The sequence below is a fragment of the Oratosquilla oratoria genome, chromosome 13 (assembly GCF_046742065.1).
Source record: "Oratosquilla oratoria isolate Oo_2021 chromosome 13, ASM4674206v1, whole genome shotgun sequence".
NCBI classification, from domain to species: Eukaryota; Metazoa; Arthropoda; class Malacostraca; order Stomatopoda; family Squillidae; genus Oratosquilla; species Oratosquilla oratoria.
In genome coordinates this window covers 21,561,401-21,588,498 of record NC_134789.1, presented here as the reverse complement: position 1 = coordinate 21,588,498, position 27,098 = coordinate 21,561,401, and the positions used below count along the sequence as shown (strand labels likewise).

General features: G+C 38.5%; 1 protein-coding gene across 3 annotated transcripts in view; it reads right to left on the bottom strand.

Annotated features, from left to right (window-relative positions):
* LOC143032340 (nucleosome-remodeling factor subunit NURF301-like) overlaps nt 1–27,098 on the bottom strand; it is a 311,934-nt gene that overhangs the window by 202,336 nt on the left and 82,500 nt on the right. For all 3 annotated transcript variants that reach the window (XM_076196918.1, XM_076196919.1, XM_076196920.1), the window contains exons 10-11: nt 25,784–25,980; nt 11,728–12,961 (exon numbers count right to left, since the gene is read on the bottom strand). In XM_076196918.1, the coding sequence (XP_076053033.1) occupies nt 11,728–12,961; nt 25,784–25,980 (1,431 nt within the window). The remainder of the gene's footprint in view (nt 1–11,727; nt 12,962–25,783; nt 25,981–27,098) is intronic.

Genomic DNA, 27,098 nt, shown 5'->3' with positions numbered 1-27,098 from the left:
CTAACAATTTATTGAGGTCAATTAAAGTGGCGTTTGCTTATTTGGATGAGGAAATGATAAAAAATATTCTAACTAAACTAATAAGACCAAAACTTGAGTATGCAGCAACACTATGGTCACCCAGTACCAAAAAGAATATAAAAAAATTAGAAAGAATACAAAGAGCAACAACAAAACTAGCACCAACTCTTTCCAAACTGACATATGAGCAAAGACTGTCCAAACTAGAATTACCAACTTTGGAACAAAGAAGGGAAAGAGGAGACTTGCTGACTATCTATATCAACCCTGTGCAACCTGCGGCCCTTTCTCCTAAAAATAAATAAGCTATAATGCGGCCCTCAGAGAGAGGGTAGCCTTTCATTTGCTAATTAATGGTCAGGAAAATGTCTGTGTTTGATCATTCTTATGATAATGATCCCAGTTAACCAATATTAAGTAATTATTTATGTTTGTACATTATAATAATAAGGTATGGTAGCCTTTCATTTGCTCATTTATAGTAAGGAAAATACATTTGTTTCGGACAATTCTTATTTTTGTGATCCCAATTTAAATAAAATCAGTAACAAACTACTTATCTATCTTTATCAGTATAATCTCACATAATATGTCTTCGATCGTAGTAAATAACATGAAATAGTAAGGTTATGTGGCCCTCCATACCAACAGAGTAGTGACTAGTGGCCCTTTGGGAAAAAAGGTTGCACACCCCTGATCTATATAAAAATGAAAGGAATGGAAGTCTTAGATAAGAAAGACTTGTTAATATGGGATAATGGTAAAACAAGAGGACACGAAAACAAACTAAAAAAGGATACTTACAGAAGAGATCTGAAAAGGAACAGCTTCCCACACAGAGTGATAGATACTTGGAACAAATTAGACAATGAAACAGTGTGTGCAAACATTATTCAAGATTTTAAGAAAAAACTTGATGTTGAGAGATACAAAGATGGGTCACCACAAGCATAGTTCTCTTCCCGTATAATACAACTAGGTAAATACTAGGTAACAGCGAATATTGGAGCTCCAAAAGAGAGAGAGAGAGAGAGAGAGAGAGAGAGAGAGAGAGAGAGAGAGAAAAGATCAAATAAATTGAAATGCTTCCACTTTTGTTACTAGCTCTGCTCTTATTTCATTTATTCTATGCATTCTATAGAGGCCGAGTCAAAGCATGCACTCAACCTGCACCCATCCCATTCCAATACATTGCCCCTCCCAACTCAGCACCTTATGGATGAATGATCCCTTATAAACATACATAAATATACCAAAAGGCCCTTTCCCCTTATAAGGGAGCATCCAACCACCCTTCACCCATCCTTACAAACATGATAACATATTACCTGATAAATAATCCCATTTCTAACATAAATCACATAATTTCAAAACTAGTTCAATCCTCAAACTATACAAGTTTCATCAATGGTATACATTATATATATATATATGTATATATATATATATATATATATATATATATAAATATATATATATAATGTATATATATATGTATATATATATATATATATATATGTATATATATGTATATGTATATGTATATATATATATATATATATATATTTATATGTGTGTGGGGAAGGGCAAACGAAGATGTGTTAGGAATAGTTTATTGCCCTAACGTTGCGACAAACTTGGTCTTCTTCAGAGGACTACAGCATTACAGACGGATCACAATTCTTATAATCGTAGTGAGAGGGAACCCGCCAAGGTATGAGCGTCATGTTTTCCCTTTGGCTAACGATTTATAATTGTAATAATCTCAGTGTCGTTTACCGTATTCCATGCAACGGTTGTCCATCATCTTACTTCGGTGAGTCAGGTCGAGGGATCAATAAACGCTTGAGTGAGCACAAAAACGATCTCAGGGCTCATAGAACATCTAACTCCCTGGTTCGTCACCTGGACAAATGTGGACATCTACCTGATTGGAACAACACAGAAATTCTACACGAGGGATTTGAGAAGAAAATGAGAAAAACTGTGGAAGCTGCACATATCGCCACCAACAAGAACAACAACGACAGAGACGGATTTAAATGCCTCTCGAAAGCAGCAAGTGTCCTAATAATTAAATCGTTAGCCAAAGGGAAAACATGACGCTCATACCTTGGCGGGTTCCCTCTCACTACGAATATAAGAATTGTGATCCGTCTGTAATGCTGTAGTCCTCTGAAGAAGACCAAGTTGGTCACAACGTTAGGGCAATAAACTATTCCTAACACATCTTCGTTTGCCCTTCCCCACCCACATTCTCTCTCATTTGTCTGAAATAATCTTAAATATATTTATATATATATATATATATATATATATATATATATATATATATATATATATATATATATATATATGTATGTATGTATGTATATATATATATATATACACAAGAGTGTGAGTGGAGGAAGAATAAGTGAAGATGGGCTGGAACTCCTTTATTGCTTATACGTTTGACCATCTCGGTCTTCTTCAGTAAGCTGTCTACAAACAGCTTGAACCTTGCAATTATACACTCGAAGATGGGGACACGGACAGGTCATCCCGCTAGCTGTCTGGGGATTCCCATTCCCTTACCATGTATATGTTTCCCAGTTGTATTTGTTATAAATTTACTTGCTGCCTTTGATAAACAAACGAAACCTTCCCTGTCATTGTTATTTTCATAAGAATTATTATAGGGAACTTCAACAGTTTTTCTCATGTCCCTTTTTAATTCCATGTGTAGGACCTCAGCCCCATCCCAGTGAGGCACATATCCAGATTGGTCAACATGCTGAATGAGTGAGTTAGACGTTCTGTGTGACCTCAAGTCCCTTTTGTGCTCAGCTATGCGTTTCTCAACACCTCAACCTGACTTGCCGTAATACGAAGAGGTGCATCTGCTGCAAGGAATGTGATAAATGGTACTGAAGACGTTTTAGGGCAGTCCCTTTATATTCTTGGAACATCTTCATGAGTCCAAATGTCCAATTGTCCGAGAGTAATAAAATACAATATATTTCGGTTCCCAACTCTAGGAAAACCGAAGTCATAGACAGATTTCTTGGGAAAGGTGGGGTGAAAATAGCAAGGACTTCCAATTCTAATATAGGAAAAATTGTGAAGATCAGGAATATAAAGGGACTGCCCCAAAACGTCCTCAGTACCACTTATCGCATTCCTTGCAGCAGGTGCACCTCTTCGTATTACGGCGAGTCAGGTCGAGACATCAAGAAACGCATAGCTGAGCACAAACAGAATGTCTAACTCACTCATTCAGCACGCTGACCAATCTGGACATTTGCCCCAATGGGATGGGGTCGAGGTCCTACACATGGGATTAAAAAGGGACATGAGAAAAACTGTTGAAGCTGCCTATATTTATTCTTATGAAAATAACAATGACAGAGAAGGTTTCATTTGTTTATCAAAGGCAGCAAGTAAATTGATAATAAATACAACTGGGAAACATATACATGGTAAGGGAATGGGAATCCCCAGACAGCTAGTAGGATGACCTGTTCATGTCCCCGTCTTCAAGTGCATAATTGTAGGGTTCAAGCTGTTTGTAGCCAGCTTACTGAAGAAGACTGAGACAGTCGATACTTATAAGCAATAAAGGAGTTCCAGCCCATCTTCACTTATTCTTCCTCCACTCACACTCTCATCTCTCCAAACCATTCATCCAATATATATAATATATATAAATACATATTCTGTTAAAAATGACAGCAAAAGAACTATTAATTAATTTTTTCGGTGAGCTCTTGAGTTTGTGAAAAGAATTTTTCTAGTAGGGGAAGAGCGAGTAAATCAAATTTCCAAAACTCATAGGAAACACAAAAGGTATAATGAACACAAAAATACAGCACACAGCAAACAAAATACAAGAAATACAAAAAATACAGCACACAAAAACAAAATACAAGCAGAACAAATTAAATATCAAGACGTTTCGCAGATCTTTCTGCATCCTCAGTTGAAGTGAATAAAAAGGAAAAGGGAGCATGTTTGTAAATGGAATGCTTGTATTTTGTTTTTGTGTTGTATTTTTTGTATTAATTTCTTGTATTTTGTTTGCTGTGTGTGTTGTATTTTTGTGTTCATTATACCTTTTGTGTTTCCTATGAGTTTTGGAAATTCTATTTACTCCCTCTCCCCTACCAGATATCTACTTTTTGCAAGCTCAGGTGCTCGCGAAAAAAATTAATTAATAATTCTTTGGCAGTCGTTTTTAACAGAATATACCTTAGAGAGGGACAGAGTAATTGGTGAGGAACAGTGAGGGTTTAGGACAGGTAGGGGTTGCATGGATCAGAGTTTTGTGGTAAGGTAGGCATGTGAGAAAGCTTTAGGAAAATGTAAAGATGATTTTTGGGCCTCTATGGATTTGGAAAAGGCTAATGACAGGGTAGACAGAAAGGCAATGTGGGAGATATTGCAGATACATGGGATAGGAGGAAACTGTTCAAAACAGTCTAGCGTTTTTATGAGAGTAGTAGAGCCTGTGTTAGAATTAGAAATGGAGAGAATGAGTGGCCTGAGGTAAAGGTACGACTTTACTAGGGATGTGTCATGTCACCATGCCTGTTCAATGTGTACATGGTTGGGGTGGTGCAAGAGGTAAATGCTTAGATAATGGGCTGGGGATTGGAGATGGTTAAAGAAAATGGAGAAAAATGGGAGATAAGGCAGTTGTTGTTTGCTGATGACACTGTGCATGTAACAGGATCTGAGAAGAGATTAAGGATGTTAGTGATGGAATTTGGGAAGGTGTGCGAAAGAAGGAAGTTGAAGATAAATGTGGATAAAAGGCGAAATATCATTCATACATACTCCCTCACCCTTGCATCCCCCACCCACCCCCTTCCATGCATCACGGCATCATCCATACACAACCATACTCCATTCATCCCTAACTTCTGCCTTCTCCCTTCCTTCAACAGGCATTCCCCTTTTTCCCAATGCCCCTTTCATTCCATCCATCCCTCATGTTCACTCCCTCCACCTCTGCCTTCCACACCTCTTTTACTAATCTTCACTCATTCTTTCCATGTGTCCAAACCATCCCAATTCCCTTTCTACCCCCGCTCTTCTCCTCACCTTCTTGTTTCTCACTCTATACAGCCTAGTAACCCCTACCATACTTCTCAGGAATTTCATCTCAAACATATTCAAACCCTTCCTCTCTTATGTTCCATGTTTCTGCCCCATACAGTGCTGTCAGCACAGAGACCCCTTCATACAATCTTCTCTTTAGTATCCATTCCCAAATGTCTATTTCTCATTACACTTTTTAATTCCCCAAGGCATTTACTTGCTTCTCTCAACCTACATTCTACCTTCACCTCCACTCCTCCCTTTCCCGCTACATTCGCACCCATGTATCTAAAGCTATCCACTTCCTCCAGTATATTTCCCTTAACCTCTTCAATACGGTTCAAAATCTCGCGGGCAGCATTAGCTGTCAGACGTACGATGTGTCGTAATAATACTCGCATCATAAAATATAGTCACCGCTTATATCAATCGTTCTCTCTTTTACCAGTGAATTTTGATAACCATAGAAAATGTGAAGACAGTTTAGAGAGTATGTCATTACGCAGGGGCAACTACAATAAATATAATCAAGACGCCGATATGGCAGCCTCGTGTATCCACTTGCTCCTCATGCCGCCTACGTGTGCGGCACCGTATGGAAGGGGTTAATACTCCAATTCCAATTTGCTGCCATACTTTCCCCTTGTACATCTCATCACCTTACTTTTATCTGCATTTATCTTCAACTTCCTTCTTTTCCACACCTTCCCAAACTATCACCAACTTCCTTTATACCTCCTCTGATCCTGCTACAAGCAGTGATGTCAGCAAACAACTGCCTTATCCCACTTTTCTCCATTTCCTTGAAATATCTCCAATCCCTGGCCCATTACCCTTCCATTTACTTCTTGCACCACACCATCCATGTATAAATTGAACAGCCAAGGCAACATGACACATCCCTGGCAGAGTCCCACCTTTACCTCAAACCATTCACTCTCTCCATTTCTAACACTACCTCTACTACTCTCGTAAAAAATCTTGACTGCTCTTAACAGCTTTCCTCCTACTCCTATCCCATATATCTGCAATACCTCCCACATTGCCTTCCTATCTACCATCATAAGCCTTTTCCAAATCCAAATGGGAGTGTTTTTGTGCCTTTCCCTTTTTGGCTACCTCCCTTGGAAGGGGGAAAAAGCCTTGGTATATGTATGTATGTATTAACCCCTTCCATACGGTGCCACATACGTAGGCGGCATGAGGAGCAAGTGGATACGCGAGGCTGCCATATCGGCGTCTTGATTATATTTATTGTAGTTGCCCCTGCGTAATGACATACTCTCTAAACTGTCTTCATCGCATTTTCTATGGTTATCAAAATTCACAGGTGAAAGAGAGAACGATCGATATAAGCGGTGACTATATTTTATGATGCGAGTATTATTACGACACATCGTACGTCTGGCAGCTAATGCTGCCCGCGAGATTTTGAACCGTACTGAAGAGGTTAATTCCCAAAACACATCCTTACTTTTTTTCCAAAGCTTTCTCACATATCTGTCTTATAAAAATCTGATCCATGCAACCTATCCTAAACCTAAATCAATTACTCCCTGTTCCTCTCAATCAAAACCATTACATTAGCATTCCAAACTACATTTAACAAACTGATCCTCCTGAAACTACTACACTCACATTTGGCCCCTTTTCCCTTGTAAAATGGAACTCTACAGGCACTCCTCCATTCCTCTAGTACTTTACCCTCTTTCAGACAAACATTATCCTCAAAAGCCAGTCCACCATCACTCTCCCTCCCTTTCTTTATACACTCTGCATAACACCCACCTAACCCAGATGCTTTACCTGCTGTCATCATTTTAATAACTGCTTCCACCTCATCTTTTTTTACTTCTCTATTTTCCTCATTCATTACTGTCATTTTCTTAGCACCGCCCACTGCAGCTACCTTTCCCCCCTATCCTTCACATTTAGCAACTTCCTAAAATACTTTACTACCTATCTTCCTCTTACAGCCTTCTCTTCTATTATCATCTCTCCATCTGCACATTTTACCTTTTCTTCTCTATTTGATTCACCTCCTCTTCCTCTCTTAACTTCTTTCCAAAATATATTTTTATTACTTTCAAAATTTCCAATCCCCATTTCACATTTGCTCTCCTCTTTGCCTTCTTTTATCTTAAGGTTTACTTCTCTTTTCTTCATACCTCTCATGTGATTCTCTCATCCTATTTTGTAACCAATCTGTAAATGCTCATTTCTTCTCTTCAACAATCCTTTGCTTCATCATCCCACCAATCACTACACTTCCTTTTATTTCCTCCCATCCTCCTTGTTCCACACAACATATTTGCACACCATGTGACTCCCTCCTTGAAACATCCCCATTCCTTCTCCACTCCTAGTTCTACTCTATCCTTCACTCCCTCCCACTCCTCAGTCAGCTTCTTGTACTTTTTCTCTTTTTCTTTCTCATTTAAACAGTTTACTCTAAGCAACTCCCTACCTTCTGTCTTTTTCCTTTCTCCACCTATCCTCCACTCTAAACTTACACTCACCTCAAAAAATATCTGATATTTCCCGTGCACACACACACAGCTTTCCACACAAGAGTAATAGATACATGGAACAAATTGAAAGAGAAAACAGTGAGTGCTAAAACTATACGTGATTTTAAGAAAGAACTGGATGCAGAAAGATACAACTGCAGGTCATTATGAGCATAGCTCTTCTTCCACAAAATACAACTAGGTAAATACACAATAGTGTGTGCAGAAACCATACACAAATTTAAGAGCAAACTAGACCCTGTGAGATAAAAAGACAGGACACCACGAGTGTAGCTCCCCTTTCCCTAAGATACAACTTGGTAAATAGGTAAATACACAAGTTGTAAATACTTACAACTTGCTTAGATCAATAAAAATGGCATTTGCATACTTGGACGAAGACATGATAAAGAATATATTGGTTACATTGATAAGGCCTAGACTAGAGTATGCGGCGACATTGTGGTCCCCCAGTACCAAAAAGAATATCAAGAAAATAGAAAGAATCCAAAGAGCAGCCACAAAAATGGCACCTGCACTTGCAAACCTATCATACGAGGAGAGATTGGCTAAACCGGATTTACCGACACTGGTGCAAAGAAGAGAGAGAGGTGACCTATTGACCATCTACAGAATCATGAAAGGCACAGAGATACTTGATAGAGAGGACTTACTTAACTGGGACAAGAGAAACACAAGAGGACATGGAATGAAAATCAAAAAACATAGCTATAGAAGAGAACTGAAGAAAAACAGTTTTCCACATAGAGTTTTGGACACTTGGAACAAACTGGATAATGAAATAGTATGCACAAAAACCATTCATGAGTTTAAAAGCAAACTAGACACTGCAAGATACAATGGCGGGACACCACAGGCATAGCTCCCCTTCCCGCAAAATACAACTAGGTAAATACACAATTGTCGGATTGACGACGAAGATTGGAACTCCGGAAAAAACGCAATTTTCATGGATTTCACCTACTAGGGAGTACCTTTTTATATTTATATGGAAGGGGAAAGCTCGTGGTATAGTGGGAAGGTGATGAGTATTACTATTTTTCCATATTGACTTTAGGGGGATAAATGTGCTTTGTGCATTAATAATTAGATCAGTTAGATTGCTATAAATTTCATCCAAATTGCTGACCTGACTGTTGAGCCCTCGCCCACAAATGACCTGACCCAAGGTATGCATATTACCCTCCGTGACCTGACCCCCAGTCACGCATCGAGACCTGACAATGTTCAAAACATCCGCATGACATTTTGTATTCAATTTCAAATAGGTTTTTACATTGTCAAAGTTTGCTTTCCTTAAGTCTGGTACTTGGACGTTATTCGTACTTTTTCATTTTTCCCAAATAACATTAAATCTTATTTCTTGATGATTGCTAGAGCCTAGACTATCTCCCACTATTACGCTGCTAATTTGGAGCTCATTATTAGTTAAAATTAAGTCCAGGGTATTTTGTCCCCTCATAGGATCGGTAATCACTTGTTTTAGGAAATTATCCTGCACCACATCTAGGAATTTCTTCGCTTCATGATCTATTAAAGTTTCCCAGTCAATGTTTCTATAATTAAAATCTCCCATGATCACAACGTTTTTGTACTGGGATGCTCTGTGAATTTCATGAATCAGGGGATCAGTCTGCTCAATGCTGAGGTTAGGAGGTCTATACAAGACACCAATAATAACTTTCTTATTTTTGCCTATAATCTCTACCCAAATAGGTTCCATACAGTCCTCTTCCTTAATCGAATTGTTGATTATACAGTTTAATGTATTTTTAACGAAAAGTGCTACACCTCCCCCATTCCTGCCAACCCTATCCTTGTGAAAAAACTTATATCCTTCTATTTCGATTTCCAGAAGGAAATGTTTATCAGCCATGTTGATCCAGGATTCAGTAATAGCTATAATATCGAAATTCTCTATGCATGCTTTACCTCGCAGCAAATCAATTTTGTTAATTATGCTCCTGCTATTTGTATAGTAAATTTTAAGTTTATCCTCCCTCCACCTGCTTTGGTGATTCTTTTCACAGTCCCTCTCTAAGTTGCTTCTATTGCCTAAACTATAATCTGATACTTCCCCCCCTACTCCCACTTAATCTACCCAAAAAAACCCTATAGGATACCTACTTCTTGCTCAAGGGATTCAGCAAGGAGCCGAAATCCTCTGGGCGACAAGGCACCCTGTCCCTTGTGTATAGGTGATTCTTACCATAAAAGCGGTCCCAGTTGTTGACAAATGCCCATCCATTGGCCTTACAATGTTTTGCCAGCCTGCAATTCATTACAATAGCCCTGGAATGACACATGCCTCCAACTCTACGCCTCAGAAGGATTCCACATACAACAGGAACACCTCCCCTATTTCTAATCTTGTCTAGTGCATCCCGGAATAGCGCAAACAATTCCTCACTCCCTAACTTATCTATATCATTTCCCCCAGCACTTAAGCAAAGTACTGGGTCCTTACATTCCCCTACTAAACACTCTTCAATCCTATCTCTAACATCTCCTATCCCCACGCTGGAGAAACACACCTTCATCCTATGTTTCCTATCTTTATCGCAGAAACCCCTGTCTAAGTACCTCACTTGACTGTCTCCTACAACCAAAATCTTACCTGTGGGCAGGGATCTAGCATCTGCACCTTCCCTTCCTCTTGAATTTCATTAGTTTCTTCTTCCTGCAGCTTCGCTAGTATTTGAAACGAGTTCTTGCAATCCAGCGGGGCTGGTGAGGACTTTTTTCCATTATTCCGCATCATATTTTTCACCGTTTTCCATCCATGCTCATAGCTAATTTTGTCTTCCGTATTTGGGGCCTTTGAGCGGAGAACTCGATTCTCCTCTTTAAGGCACTTAACAGCATCCTCCAAGGCTTCAATTCTACTAAGTAGAGATTGTACCTCATTGGCGCTGAACACGGTAACACAATCACTCGCCATATCCCACAAGGTTCGGTATTGGCTTTGATCATGTTTGCTATATATATAAATGATATGGATGAAGGTGTGGAATGTTATATGAACTTTGTAGATGAAGCAAAAATATCAAAGAAAGTAAGTATAGAGGAAGATTGTGAATCACTACAGAAAGACTTGGATAAAATCTGGAAATGGAGTCAAAAGTGGAAAGTGAACCTTAACATCAGGACATGTAGCATAATGGAGTTTGGAGCAAGTAAAAATAGAATATCGAGGAAATAAAAAATGGGTGCAGAGAAAGTCAAAAAAGTGTGGTCAGAATGGGACCTAGGAGTAATTATCAGCAAAGACATGTCACCAGATAAGCATATCAACAAAATTGTTGGAGAAACCTTCTATTTACTAAGGTCAATGAAAGTGGCTTTTGACTATTTGGATGAGGAAAATGTAAAAAAAATATTAGTCTTACTAATAAGACCAAGATTAGTGTATGCTGCGACACTATGGACACCCAGTACCAAAAAGAATATAAAGAAATTAGAAAGAATACAAAGAGCAACAACAAAAGATGGCACCAACACTCTCCAAATTGACATACGAACAAAGATTGTCCAAATTGGAACTACCAACCCTGGAACAAAGAAGAGAAAGAGGAGATCTACTGACTATTTACAGAATTATGAAAGGAATGGAAGTCCTTGATAGACTTGATTTATTAAAATGGGACAAGAGGAAAACAAGAGGACATCAAAAGAAAATCAAAAAGGATAGTTATAGAAGAGATCTGAAAAAGAATAGCTTCCCACACAGAGTGGTGTATATCTGGAATAAATTGGATGAGGCAAGTGTGTGTAAATACTATTCAAGAATTTATGAACAAACTTAATGCTGAAAGATACAAAGACAGGTCACTACGAGCAGAGCTCCTTTCCCATATGATACAACTAGGTATATATATTTGTTGAGACATTCTGACAGGTTAACATAAGCGGAGTAGGAAACACAGGAGTCTTAGTCTTGAGTTTATTCCTTTGAAATAGCATACCTGCAAAACTAGTCAGGAATAAACTCAAGACTAAGACTCCTGTGTTTCCTACTCCACTTACGTCATATAGACACACACACACACACACACACACACACAAAAGTCTTCTTATTTTATAAGTAACCTACCTCTGACAGGTTTTGGCACATCAAACGGAATTGTGACTTTTCTTCTCAGGTACTCTGTTTTTTCTAAATATCGTCCAGAATGTTTTCTCTTCAAAATTTCCGTCTGGATGATTTCCATGTCTGTTGTAATTTGTTTCCGGCCATCACTAGGTCCCTTTTCCTGCATGTCATCCCACCGTAAACATGACCACACAATGCGTAACTGCTGGCACACAGCATTTAATGACCTCATTTTAGAAGTTCTCCACATCCAGGTTGTTTTGAAGACAGGTCGAGAACAGGGATAGTGCCATACTGTGCTATTTGCCTTAGCATTATGATTAAAGCCACACACATAGTAACGACCCCCCTTCCTAGCAAGCACTTTAAGTTCCCACTTTGGCAATACAAGGATGCTGTATTGTTGGGTGTTGTCTCCTGAGTTAACTCTCTTTCCTATTTTGAAGGAAGAAAATGGAGGTATTTTTTGTTGAATTTTTTTAGTGCGCTTAACATCCGAGGAAACTTTCTTCAAATAAATTTTCCCTTGAGGTGACTCACAGCTATATATTCTTTCATATTTTCCTGAATTCTTTTGTTCTAGAGTTACCGATCCTTTACTATTTTCATCCATTTCCTCCTCCATTCGCATCTTCAGCTCACAACTCGCACTTGAAGACCTACCGTCACTGTGTTCAGAGTTTTCAGACTTTGCATGTGTTACTTCTGTACTTTTGGTGCTAACAGTATTAATCACCTGTCCATTCACAGTTGTCACAGATCTTGATGTGGTTGTTGTTACTGTTTCACTTACAGTTTCCATTTTCACTTCTTTACTCACATCTTCATCACTAAGTCTTACTGGACTAAAAGAACCAATTTCACTAAATGGTGAAGGCTTGCTAGTAACAATTTTATAATTTGTAACACTATTCACTAATCTTTCTTTAGTTCTTGTCTTGAGAATGCACAATGGCGAGTAGCACACACATCGTCCAGCTTTTCTACAGGTAACAGAGTAGCAAGGATATCTTTCATCAAATTCATCTAGCAACTCATACTTTCTTTTCAAGTTCCTAATATCTTTGAGCAAATTTCCAGCTGGTCTCTGCTTGTGAATTGTTGATCTCTGTGAATCTGGAATCTCATCTATATTTTCATGATCTGACATATCACTAAGAGTTGCATCAGAATCATCATTTTCTATATCAATATCTTCTTCTTCCTCTTCTCTTCTTGAGCCACCATGAGATTTCTGGAATAATACAATATAATGATAATAATAATTCTAACAATATACAGGCATATATACCAAAGGCCCTTTCCCTCTTGTAAATGGGGTGGCCACGTCAAAGCACACACCCACTACATTCACATAAGTCTACTTCCTTTTCCTCCCATCTTGGCACATCATGGATGAAGGGTCATCTCTGTGCCCCACAATACTGCTCATATTGAAGGCAATGCAGCAAGACACAGTAAAGCCCAACATAATGTGTTGGTTTACTCTACTGCTTCATGGTGACTTCCCTCCTCATCCATCCAAAATATTTTACAAAGCAGATGAAAAAAACATACCTTGAGGTGGCATCATCCTTTCATACATTCACAATCTTGATCCAATCATTCCTATCTTTCAACTTTCTACCCTTCTCTATGGATGTAACTCATGCATCTATGGTCTCCTTTACCATATCCATCCACCTCACATTCACAATCTTGATCCAATCATTCCTATCTTTCAACTTTCTACCCTTCTCTATGGATGTAACTCATGCATCTATGGTCTCCTTTACCATATCCATCCACCTCATTCTTAAAAATAGTTTCAAGTTCCCTCTATGCATTTCCATTATCCATATCCTTTTGCTTGTCTTCCCTCATCTTTTCTCTCCATACACCCAAACCAACTCAGCATTCTTTGATCTACCTTATGCAACAACTCTTTCCACCTCCATTCTCCATCTCACATTTCTTCTATAAATATATCATCTGATCAGCTGTTGACTGCAAAAAGAAATGGCTAGGCAATGGAAAAGAAAATCCTTATCCCCTTCACTCCTAATAAAAAATTATGGAAATAACACCTCTTCACTTTCCCAGTAATACATACATAAAACAAGGGCTTTCCCCTTACAAGAGAGGTAGCCAAAACCAAAGGCATAAATTCACTCTCAACCTTTTCATCCTCTCACACTCCCATTCACCACCCCTCCCTCACTCTTTTCTTGGCTCCTCCTGGATGACAGGTCATCTTTGAAGCTTGCCCACTGCCCTGGGTCAGAAGCAATGTAGCAAGGCACAGCAAGGCCACTTCATTTAATCAGCAACCCACCCCCTCTCCATCCCATCATGCAGAAAAAGAGATGGGGAGAAATCCCTTCAGGTTGTGTCAAAATATCATTGACACATACTCTTCGCCCCCCACCCCCACCCACTCCCTTTCATGCATCACAGCATCATCCATTCTCCACTCATCCCTATCTTCTGTCTTCTCCCTTCCTTTCTCTATAGACATTTCCCTCTTTCCCAATGACCAGTTCACCCCCTCACATTCACTCTCTCTATCTCTGCCTTCAACATCTCTTTTATTAATTGTTCTTCACTCATTCTTTCCACATATTCAAAATCCAAACCATCCCAATACTTTTTCATCAACCCTATCTCCCAACTCCCTTTCCACCCCTGCTCTCCTCCTCACCTCCTCATTTTTCACCCTATCCGACCTAGTAACCCTTACCATAATTTTCAAGCATTTCATCTCGAACACAATTAAACACTTCCTCTCTCATATTCCATGTTTCTGCCCCATATAGTGCTGTTGGTACAATCACCCCTTCATACAATCTCCTCTTAGCATCCATTCCAATATGTCTTGTTCTCATTACACTCTTTAACCTCCCAAGGCATTTACTTGCTTCTCTCAATCTACATTCTACCTCCACCTACACTCTTCCCTTTCCTGCCACATTCACACCCAAGTATCTAAAACTATCCACTTCCTCCAGTCTCTCTCCCTTAATACTCTTCCAATTTGCTGCCATCCTCTCCCCTTGTACATCTCATCACCTTATTTTACCCACATTTATCTTCAACTTGATTCTTTTGCACACCTTCCCAAACTTTGTCATCTGTAATCACCAAAATACAACTGGCTTATCTCTCATTTTTCTCCATTTTCTTTAACCATCTCCAATCCTTGGCCAATTACCCTTGCATTTACCTCTAGCACCACCCCATCCAATTGATCAGCCATGGAGACATAAAGCATCCCTGGTGAAATCCCACCTTTACCTCAAGCCACTCACTCTCTCCATTTCTAATTCTAACACAAAAACTCTTGACTGCTCTTAACAGCTTTCCTCCTATCCCATATATCTGCAGTAACTCCCACAGTGCCATCCTGTCTACCCTATCATAAGCCTTTTCCAAATCCACAAAGGCCCATAAAACATCTTTACCTTTTTCTAAAGCTTTCTCACATATTTGGCTTACCACAAAAATCTGATCCATGCAACCCCTACCTGTCCTAAACCCACACTGTTCCTCACCAGTTACTCCCTGTGTTCCTCTTCTAATCCTCTTAATCAAAACCATCATATAAGCCTTCCCAACTCACTCAACAAACTGATCCCTTTGAAACTACTACACTCAAACTTGCCCCTTTTCCTTTGTAAAGTGGAACTATACAGGCACTCCTCCAGTCCTCTGGCATTTTACCCTCTTTTAGACAAACATTAAACAACCTCACCAGCCAGTCCACCATCACTCTACCTCCCTTTTTTTGATGCTCCACATAACACCCATCTATCCCAGGCACCTTAACTGCTCTCATAATTTTAATAACTGCTTTCACCTAATCTTTTTTTTATTTCTCCTTCATTTTCCTCATTCATTACTGTCATTTTCTTAGTGCTTCCCACTGCAACTACCTTTCCCTCCCTGTCCTCCTTCACATTTGGGAACTCCCTAAAATACTCTACCTCTTACTGCTGTCTTTTTCATTATGATCTCTGCATCTGCACCTTTTACTTTTTCTTCTCTACTTGATTCACCTTGTTGTAACAGACCCCAATATCAAAGAAATTTTAGTATGATGGACTTTTCATATGGGTAGACATACATTTCATTACAATGATGTCTTTTGCAAAACAAAACTTGTCTGGATGCTTAAATGATGTACAGACATCTTTTAGTTATAATGAACTTTAACCATTTTACAATCAATCCTCAATTACTGTGGGTAAATGATACCATAAGACACACAATCATAAAAAGTGTAATCTTGAAGTGGAGGTAGAGATAGAATGTACATTGAGAGAAGCAAATAAATGCCTTGGTGGATTAAAGTGTAATGAGAAATAGACATTTGGGAATGGATGCTAATAGGAGATTGTATTTACCTAGTTGTATTATATGGGAAGGGAGCTATGCTTGTAGTGACCTGTCTTTTGTATCTTTCAGCATCTAGTTTGTTCTTAAATTTTTGCATAGTTTTTGCACACACTGTTACCTCATTCAATTTGTTCCAGATATCTACCACTCAGTGTGGGAAACTACTCTTTTTCAAACCTCTTCTATAACTATCCTTTTTAAGTTTCTTTTCATGTTGTCTTGTTTTTCTTTTATCTCACTTTAATCAATCTTTTCTGTCAAGCACTTCCATCCATTTCATAATTCTGTATATGGCCAGTAGACCTCCTCTTTCTCTTCTTTGTTCCAGGGTTGGTAGTTCCAGTTTGGACAAGCTTTGTTCATATGTCAATTCAGAAAGTGTTGTTGCTCATTTGATTCTTTCTAATTTCTTTATATTCTTTTTTGTACCGGGTGTCCACAATGTCACAGCATACTCCAATCTTGGTCTTATCAGTGAGACTAATATTTTCTTTACCATTTCCTCATCCAAGTAGTCAAAGGCAACTTTTATTGATCTTAGTAAATTGAAGGTTTCTCTGACTATTTTGTTGATTTGCTTGTCTGGTGAAATGTCTTTATCAATAATTACTCGTAGATCTTTTTCTGAGCTAATTTTTTTTTACTTCCTTTGTACCAATTTTATATTGCCCTGATATTCTGTTTTTGCTTTTTCCAAACTCCATTATACTATATTTTTTATATTGAAATTCACTTCCAACTTTTGGCCCCATTTCCAGACTTTAATCAGGTCTCTCTGTAGTGTTTCAGTCATTTTCTGTACTTTCTTTAGTAGTTTTGTGTCATCTGCAAAGAAGTTCATATAACATTCTACACCTTCATCCATGTCATTTATATATATGGCAAACATTATCAGAGCCAATACAGAACCTTGTGGGACTCCACTTATCATTTCTTCCCAGGTCAAGTTTTTGTCTCTAAGTACCACCCTCATTTTTCTCCCAGTCAAGAAATCTTCCATCCATTTCAATAATTTTCCTTGTACACCTATTATTTCAAGTTTTCTTAGTAGCTTTTTGTGTGGTATTTTATATAAATGCCTTTTGTAAATCTAGGAAAGCACAATCAGCCCATCCATCCCTATCTTGCATTATTTCTATTAGCCTCGAGTAAAAACAAATCAAATTAGTGGCACATGATCTTCCTTGTCTAAAGCCAAATTGTTCTGGATTTAATATATTATTTTTTTTTCAGATGTTTAAGGGGGGGCTGAACACCTTAAAAAAAAAAATCATATAAAACAAAGTTTATGGTCTTTCAACTTGAAACTTTCAGGTTTTGTTTAAAATATTAGGTAGAAATACACTGTGAACCCGAGAACTTGCTACATCTTGATGTCATAACTTTTTTTACGTAATCGAATATGTACTTCGTATTTTTGTACTACAGATTTCTGCTTTTTCATGGTAATACATATAGATCCTATAAATACTTTCACACCTGCTTTTATAAAAATTCGCTATATGACATGTGATATAGGTGTTGTGAATATGGTCACTTATGTCACCCCTTTTTTTCGCATTTTTTTCACTTAGATGGAGCCTGTAGCTCTGTTTTTCAAGATATATATATATATATATATATATATATATATATATATATATATATATATATATAAAAACAGGCATGGGAATAAAGATATACATCTTATACACTACTAGAATCATTTTCAGGCTGCTACAATTGATTAAAAATTTTGGGCATATTTTTAATTGCAAATATTTGTGGTTTTTGAGATACGAGCATTTAAAGTTTTCAGCATTGTATATCTCTGTTTATTTATTGAGTGATTTTTATCATATTCACACACATTATTATATAATGTATATTGAATAAGTTGACAGTGAATATTTTCATACATATACATATCTACTATATATATTACATTAAAATGTATTTGTTACTCGCCAAGCGGTCCTTTTCACAATTGAAGATTTTGCGCTTTTACCAGTTTAAAACCTCACTGCTGCAATGTCATCATTTTGTCAAATCATTGCAGAGTGGTTTATTTTTACCAGCAATGAGCACCCTCCCTCTGCTCAATGACAAAGCTCAACAAACGTGTTTTATTATCCTACACAGGTGCAATCCCAGCTATTTTCTCTTCCTCCTCCAGAATTTTCTTCATCTTCTCTTCATCTGGAAGAAAGCACTTTGTCAGCTATGTTGTCAGGTGTGGTGGTATTTGGTGGTGGAGATGGTGTTGGAAGTGGAGGTGGTGGTAACGCATGAGGCAGTGGTGTCCCTCCTTCAAGCCTCTCACACCTTGCCCTCCTTCTAGCACAACTTTCATTCCAATTTTGGCTCAACTTTTTCATCTTTTCCTTGGTTTTCCTCTTCATTGTGATGCAGTTGATGACTGGACAACTAGTAAGTGTAGTAATATCCAGGAAATAAGGCAAACAGTGGCATAGGAACACAATATCTCCACAGTCAGTGAGGAGTTTATGCATCAATCTACTCTGATGTTTGATGGGTAATTTAGGCTTGAAGCATGCTGTGCACACCTCACAGAAGAGGAAGTCATGCTGATGCCAGACATACAAAAATATAGCCGTTGCATGGAATTAGACAAGCGAAAACAAGACATAGTTATAGATATTTAGGGCCTATTCTTGCGTGAGCCACTTAAATTGATAGGCCTCCTGGGCCCTTTAAACTCCCTCCATTATGCTGGGGAGGAAAAAGTCGTTCATAGTTTGCTTTTAGGATATTTATATTATTCAAATATACCCATATCTAAAATTCAATTTTTGGGTGAAAATTTCACCATCTACTTTTGATAATTTTCTCTCACATATTTTAGCTATTGTGGTTGTAAGGGAGACCACTCTATAGTTTGTTGGGCCTTTATATCCTCCTTTATAAATTGGTACAGTATTTGCATTTTCCAATCTTCTGGTACCTTTCCTTCTTTGAGTGAGTCAATTATCTTATGTATTATGTCCATTAGTTCATCTATACATTCTTTTAGTATCTTCTGACATCAAGTTTATTATTTTGTCCCTTATTTCCTTCTGTGTCAGTTATTTCTTTCATGGGGGGGGGGGTGTCTTTATGTCCTTCATCCCACTTTTGTCTACTTTCAATTGTGAATACATATCTAACCACTTCACTCCGGGCCAAAATCTCGCGGGCAGCATTAGTTGCCAGACGTACGATGTTGCGTCATAATACTCACATCATAAAAAATAGTCACCACTTATATCGATCATTCTCTCTTTCACCCGTGAATTTTGATAACCATAGAAAATGTGATGAAGCCAGTTTAGAGAGTATGTCAGTTACGCAGGGATAACTACAATAAATATAATCAAGACACCGATATGGCAGCCTCGTGTATCCACTTGCTCCCTATGCCGCCTACGTAGGCGGCACCGTATGGAAGGGGTTAAAATGTTTGTTCAAAAGTTCAGCCATTTCTACATCTATATATTCGTCATTCACTCAATGCAGTTTCACTCTTTCTTGTTTATCTTTTAATTTACCATTCACATACCTGTAGAATTGTTTAGGTTGGTCCTTGCATTTGTCTATTATGTCTTTTTCATAGTTTCTCTTTTCTTCCCTGCATATTTTTACATATTCATTTCTTAGTTTAATATATATTTGCCACTTGCCATTTTTTGTCTATCTTTAGCCTCACTACATTTTTTATTATACCAGCTTTGGTACCTACTTATCTATTCCTTCTTTATAAATTTCTTTTAATATATTCCATTTCTCTTCCAACTTTGTTTCTTCACTTAAGTTTTCCCAATTTACATTTTGAAAGAATTTTTAGAGTTTCTCAAAATCTATTTTGTTGTACAGTCTTTTTCCGTGTTTCTCATTTCTTCCCAAATCAATTTCTTCTTTTAGTTTGAACTCTATTAATATGTGGTCACTTCCCAATTGGTGTCTTGTATCCCATCTTATCCACAATTTCAGGCTCTGACATAAATATTAAGTCGTCTCAATGGTTCTTCATTGTTTCTATATCTGGTATTTTCCTTCACCCATTAAGTCAATGTGTATTCAATGGTCATATCCAGTAGTTTATTTCCCCAAAGTTCTTCTCCACCTTTCACTGTCATCTCTTCCCAACATATTTCTTTTGAGTTAAAGTCACCCATAATTACTATGTTTCCTCCTTTCAGTAATTCAATTAATGCGTGGTTTGTGTCTTCAAACATTTTGGAATGATCTCTCCCTGTACAAGAATATGTTTTTGGGGTACATATATTACTACAAATTTTCTACTTTTCATGTCCCTGTTTTTAACTTTTATCATAATCAATTCCACATTATTCCTTCTGCTATCTTTTTCATATTTATGACTCCTCCACCCTGTTTCTCCTTTCTATTTTTCATCCAATGGTTGTATAAACCTTGTCCCACAGTATTAGGTGGTAGTGGACCTTTTAACTTCATTTCCACAATTCCCATCATGTCTGGTTTCTCTTCTGCCAGATAGCCATTAAATTTGTTTAGTCCTGAAATAATGCCATCTATGTAAGTATATATTATTATTATTATTTTTTTTTCATGTACCATTTTCTCAGCCTCAGGTCCAATACTCTCCAAAAATACTCCTTTTTGATCTCTGTTCTTCTCTCATTTTTTATTTGCTTAATTTCTTAGTGTCTTTTTCTTCTCTTTTTTCCTCATCGCTTTCTTTTTATATCCATACATTTTTGTAATTTTCACTTTTTGCCAACTTTGTTGTTCTTTATAGTACTTCTTCCACTATCATTTGCAACCTAAGTTTGATTTTTAGTGGTGTATTTTTTTTTTTTTTATTGTCCCATACTATGCACTTCTATTTCTCTTTCCATTGCTTGTCCCTCCTCTTGTATCTCTTTCAGAAGTTCTTTTGCAATTTCTGCTCTTTTTTCTCTTTGGTATCTAGCTACATTGTTTTTCATTAATACCATAAACCACTATGCATTTTTTTCATTCACTGTGTCTCTGTCCCAATTATTTTTTTCCTTTATTACTTTAATTACTATTTCTTTAGCATTTTCTTTAACTTGCTGCTGTACTATTTTTTTAAGTTATATATTTTCTTGTTCCAATTTCCATTGATTTTTTATTTCCTGGAGATCTGTCTCTTTGTTCCTCCAACTTTCTCGGTCACCACTTCTATTTGTTCTTCATTTTTCATTCTTTCATTTTCACTTTTGACTGTTTAATTCCTTTTTTAGATCATTAAGCTCTGTTAGTTTCAGCATTCTGTTTTTTTCAGTTCGTTCACCTCCCTGTACACTGCCCTGTATTCAGCTTTCAGATCTATAATGTCACTCATCAATTCTGTTATCTCCTGATTTCTTAGGATATTTTTAAACCTTGATTCTCTTTCCAATTCTAAACCTTTACCTAGTATTCCACTTTCTTTTATAAACCCTGAAAAAATATTATTATAAAAACTTTGACTTGATTTCGGCGTTTCCATATTACAAGACTTTTTAGGCATGACCCTCAATGGTGATTCCACCCTGCTTACATCCAATCTTTTCTTTGTTGGTTCAATATATTTTTGTCTTTCTCCTTCATCATTCTCCATTTTGTGTATTTATCACTAAGGGGAAATTACTCAATTTTATCACTTCGGTCACTCAATAAACACAATTCCCTATCTCAAATATAAGTAGAAAATATAGGTAGTAATATAGGTAGGAAATATAGGAAACACCTACAAAGGTAGGCGTTTCCTTCAAACTTATCAAAAAAATGCTGCACAACAGAGCTTGTTTCTAACAGTCCATTCCAGCCCGTGGTTTGTGTGTGTGTATGAAGGAGTGATTGTGCCAACAGCACTGTATGGGGACATGGAACATAAGAGAGAAGAGTTTGAATGTGTTTGTGATGAGGTGCCTGAGACGTATAATAGGGGTTACTAGGCTGGACAGAGTAAGAAACGAGGAGGTGAGGAGAAGAAAGGGTGGAAAGGGATTTGGGGGATAGGGTTAATGAAAGGGTATTGGGATGGTTTGGACACATGAAAGAATAAGTGATTAATGATTATTACAAGAGGTGTGGAAGGCAGATGTGGAAGGAGTGAACATGAGAGGGCAACCAAGGATGAGGATGGATGGGGTAAAAGGGGCATTGGGAAAGAGGGGAATGTCTGTTGAGGAAGGACAGGAGAGGACAGAAGATAGGGGTGAATGGAGAATGGTTGTGTATGGATGATGCTGTGATGTATGAGGTGGAGTAGGTGGGGGATTGGGGATGAGGGAGTATGTGTGAGAAATAAATTGACACTGCCCAAAGGGATTTCACCCCCATCTTCTCCATTTCTGCATGAGGGGATGGAGAGGGGGGGTCACTGATTTAATGAAGTGGCTTTGCTGTGGATGTGTTGTGTCTTGCAACACTGCTTCTGACCAGGGCAGTGGGCAAGATGCAGGGATGACCCATCATCCATGATGAGCCAGGATATGAGGGAGGGAAGGGGGTGGATGGAAGTGAAGTATGTGAAGCCGGAATGGGTGGGAGTGGTTTTTATGCCTTTGTTTTTTGGCTACCTCCCTTTCAAGGGGGAAAAATCCTTTGGTATATGTATGTGATCTTGAAACCTAATCATCAATGAGGGAAAAGATGGTAAGTGGAATGACAAGGATGGGAGGGTACATAAGGAAGGGTAATGTGTGAAAGGATGATGTGAAGACAGTAGTAAAAGAGAAGAAGCAAGCATTTAAGGATTCATTGCAAAGTAGGACTTAAGAAGCTTATGAGAGGTACAAGGAAAAAAGAAGAGAAGCAAAACATAAGATAATTGTGGCAGAGGAGAGCAGATTTAAAATGGGATAGGAGTATGACAGAAAACTTTGAAAAGGATAAAAAGATGTTTTGGAAGGAAGTTAAGAGAGGAAATGGTAAAAGGTGCAGATGGACAGATGTTAAAGGAAGTTAAGGTGGTAAGGAGAAGATGGGTACAGTATTTTAGAGAGCTGTTGAATGTGGAGGACAGGGATTGATTGATTGTGGTAGTGGGAGGCACTAAGAAAATGATGGTGATGGGAGAACAAAATGGAAAAGATATTAGAAAAGATGAGGTACAAGGAACTTTGAAAATTATGAGAGCTGGTAAGGCAACTGGGTTGGATGGGCGCCATGTGGAGTGTCTGAAAAAGGAAGGTACAGTTATAGTGGACTGCCTAGTGTGATTGTTTAATGTGTGTCTATGGGAGAGGAGAGTGCCAGAGGACTGGAGGAGTGCCAATGTAGTTCTGCTTTACAAAGAAGAGGAAAAAATGTGATTGTAGTAGTTTTAGAGGGATCAGTTTACTGAGTGTAGTTGGAAGGTTTTAAATGAGAGTATTAGAGAAGGAACAGATGGAGTAATTGGTTAGGAGCAGTGTAGTTTTAAGAAAGGTAGAGTATTCATGAGTAAAATTTCTGTAGATTTGTGAGAAGCCTTTGACAAAAGGATGCTTTTTTGAGCCTTTATAGATTAGGGGAAGGCTTATGACAGGGTAGAAGGCCCTGTGGGAGGTACGGTAGATACATGGGATGGGGGGAACCTGTGGTGTCAAGAGTTTTGACAAGAGTAGAAAGCCTATGTTAGAATTGGAAATGGAGAGAGTGAGTGGTTTAAGGTAAGGGTGGGGCTGCATCAAGGCTGTGTTGTGTCACCATGGCTGTTTAATATGTACATGGATGGGATGGTACAGGAGTTAAATACAAGGGTAATGGGCAGGGGATTAGATGTGGTTAGAAATAGTGAAGAGAAGTGGGAAGTGAGCCAGCTGTTGTTTGCAGACAACACTGCCCTTGTGGCAGGGTCAGAGGAGGGATTAAGGCAAGTAGTGACAAAGTTTGGGAAGATATGGAATTGGAGACAGTCAAAGGTAAATGTAGGCAAAAGTGAGGTGATGAGATGTACAATGAGAGGGGACAGAGAAGAACAAGATGGATGGATGGGATGAAAGGGGGCTTTGTGCAAGAGGGGAATGTCAGTTGAGCAAGGAAGGGAAAAGGCAGGGGATAGGGGTGAGTGGATGACGGTTGTGTATGGATCATATTTGGATACAGTCCAAATGGAATTTCTCTACTTTCCACATGAGGGGATGGGGGGGGGGGTCATCGTGTGAGTTAGGCAGTTCTCCTGTGGATGTGCTGTGTCTTACTGTACTTCTTTTGACCCAGGCAGTGGGCAGAAGTCAGGGATGACCTTTCATCCACAAGAAGCTAAGATAAGAGGGAAACAAGGGTGGTAAATGGAAGTGGAATAGGTACATGCCCTGACTTAACTACCTCCCTTATAAGGTGTATGAAGCCTTGTTATATAGAGATGGATAATTAGATAGAAAACTGCAATACATACCCAGACCTCAAATTATGTCTGATATTTTCTACTTATGGCCCCTTTTTCTTTATACTACATTACTGCATACAGAAACCAAAATCCTCTCCATAGAACATCACATGAAAATGAAAGGAACAGTTCTACATCAGAACCTTTAACACCACACACTCATCACACATCTTTCAAGCACTACAAATAGAATGCAACAATAAACTACACCAGCATCATGATGGAGAAAATGCTAGCAAAGTGAGTGGAAAGTAGAGCTGGATAGTGATTTTGAGAAACTCAAGAAAGGGGTGGCTGGATGGGATGTGGGAGCACTGGATGTAATAGGAATGACTGTTGGGCAAGGAGGAGTGTATATAACAGAAAAGATTAGAGAATAATCATAAATGGATAAAAAAAATTACAATTACAGAATCCAAAAGAACTTCTTGTCTGCTCCATAAATTATTCCAAATACATGAGGAGGGGGAGGATCACAATATAATGAAGCAATTGGGGTAAACCATCTCCAACTGTTGAGCCCAGCTATGGAAGTGCTGTGTCTTGCTGCATTGCCTTTGACCTGAATGGTATAGTCAGTGTTAAGTAACTGGGATGACCATCCATGAGGTGTTACAAAGGGACAAGCAATGAATGGGTGTAGGTTGGGTGAAGAGTTGGTGTATGCTTCCACTCTGCCATCCCTTTTATATCACTCCTTTCTACTGCCCTCCTTATATCCCTCTTTTAACACCTCTATGACTCCACCTCTTCAGCACAATGCTGAGTATCACTAATCTATTTATATACTAAGGGGCTCTTTCCCCTTACAAGGGAGGTAGCCACTCAAGGCACACACACACACTCCCACCCACTTTTCATCTTAGCCATTTGAGGATGAAGGGTCATGCCTGTCTTGTGTCCACTGCCTAGGTAAGAAGCAATGCAGCACTAATGAAATATTAAAAATACAATTAGGCTTGGACCAACAACAGGTACCTACATATGGTGGTCCTGCAAGATGGACAGTGCAGCTGCCCATTCTCAATCCAATCACCTTTATCAAGAGGGGCAGCCCTGAGATTGGGCCCAGAATCTCTTTCAATTTCAACTACATTTCTTATACTTTTTACAAATGGAGAGCTGATGCAATTGCTCACCTCCCTTCCCCCTTGCCACTTTCGGCTGGTGACAAAAACAGTCCCACACTAATACAATGCAAACAACAGTCCAAAGTTTCTTCCCAAAGAAATCTGTTGAAGGGTCTGAAAACTGTTACCAGCCACTATGGGGCTGCAGGTTTTCTACTTAGTGAAACTTGTAGCAACAATCAATCAACTAATTACAAATAAGCCCTGGTACCTTTTGTGCAAGATCTTTCTCTTCTTGGTTCTTCAGCAATATCCTTCTGGTTAGAAGACTGTCAAGCTTTGATGTTTTAGCAATCTTTGGATACAAATGTCTTGTGCGTGAAACAAGAGCTTTCGAGACATTCACAAGCCCATCTTCAAACAACTCCTCCAAATCAACCTGTCCTATTTCAACCTTCTGTTGACTACCTGAAATCAAAATAAAAGACAATACATTTATTTGAAAAATATCTAGGTTGATACCAATTAACAGTAAGACTACAACTACAATGTCTAAATGACAATGTCTTGTATATTTTGTTTGTTAACAATTGGTGGTGGAGTTCAAGAGGGTTTGTGTGACAATAAAACTGAAAGTAAATGTGGGCCAAAGCAAGGTGATGAGATGCACAAGGAATAATGATTGCGGCAGTGGGTTGGAGTTGAAAATCTGGAGAAAATGAAGAGTGTATTTAGGGTCATGTGTGGCACTGCATGGAAGTGAGAAACTGAATTACAGAATAAAGGAAGTAAATAGATGTATGAAGAAAATGAGAAATAATTAAGAGAAATACACATCTCTAGATAAATGCAATGAGAAGGTTGTATGAAGGGGCAAATGTGCCCATGGCACTGTATGGAACAGTTGAAATTTGAAGGAGGAAACAAAAACAAGAGCTTCAATTTGTTTGAGATAAAATGCTTGAGTTGTAGGGTATGTGTTATGCAGATGGACAGGCTGTAAAATCTGGAGGTGATACAAATGCCTGGGGGTGGAGAGGTGTTGAATAGAAAAGATCAAAGAATGCTGACATGGTAAGAGCATGTGGAAAGAATGATTGAGGAGATTAGCAAAAGAGTGTGGAAAGCATGTAGTGTGAACTTGAAGGGAAGACTAAGGACACAGGACAGGGTAAAGGGGATGATGGATGCAAGAGAAATGGCCATCGAGCAAGGAAGAGAGCGGGGGGGGGGGGTTGTCGGAATAGAAGTGAATGAAGAATGTCCAAGTAATTGAAGAAATGCTATGGCATGAAAGAATGTTCTTCCTGTCTGCTCCATCATTTCTTTTCATGTGTATGATGGGCAGAAGGTGGAGGGCTTGCCATCTAATGAAGTGGTGCAGATAAATTAGCACCAATTGTCAGGCTCTGCACTACAAGCACTGTGTCTCACTACACTGCCTTTGACCCAAGCAGTGTGGCAGGAGTAAGGGATGTCTCTTCATCCATGTTGTCCAAAGATGGAAGGGTCAATGAAAGGGTTTTAAATGGGTGTAGGGTGGATTTGGTACTTAGCTCAGCCATTCCCTTACAAAGGAGGTATTT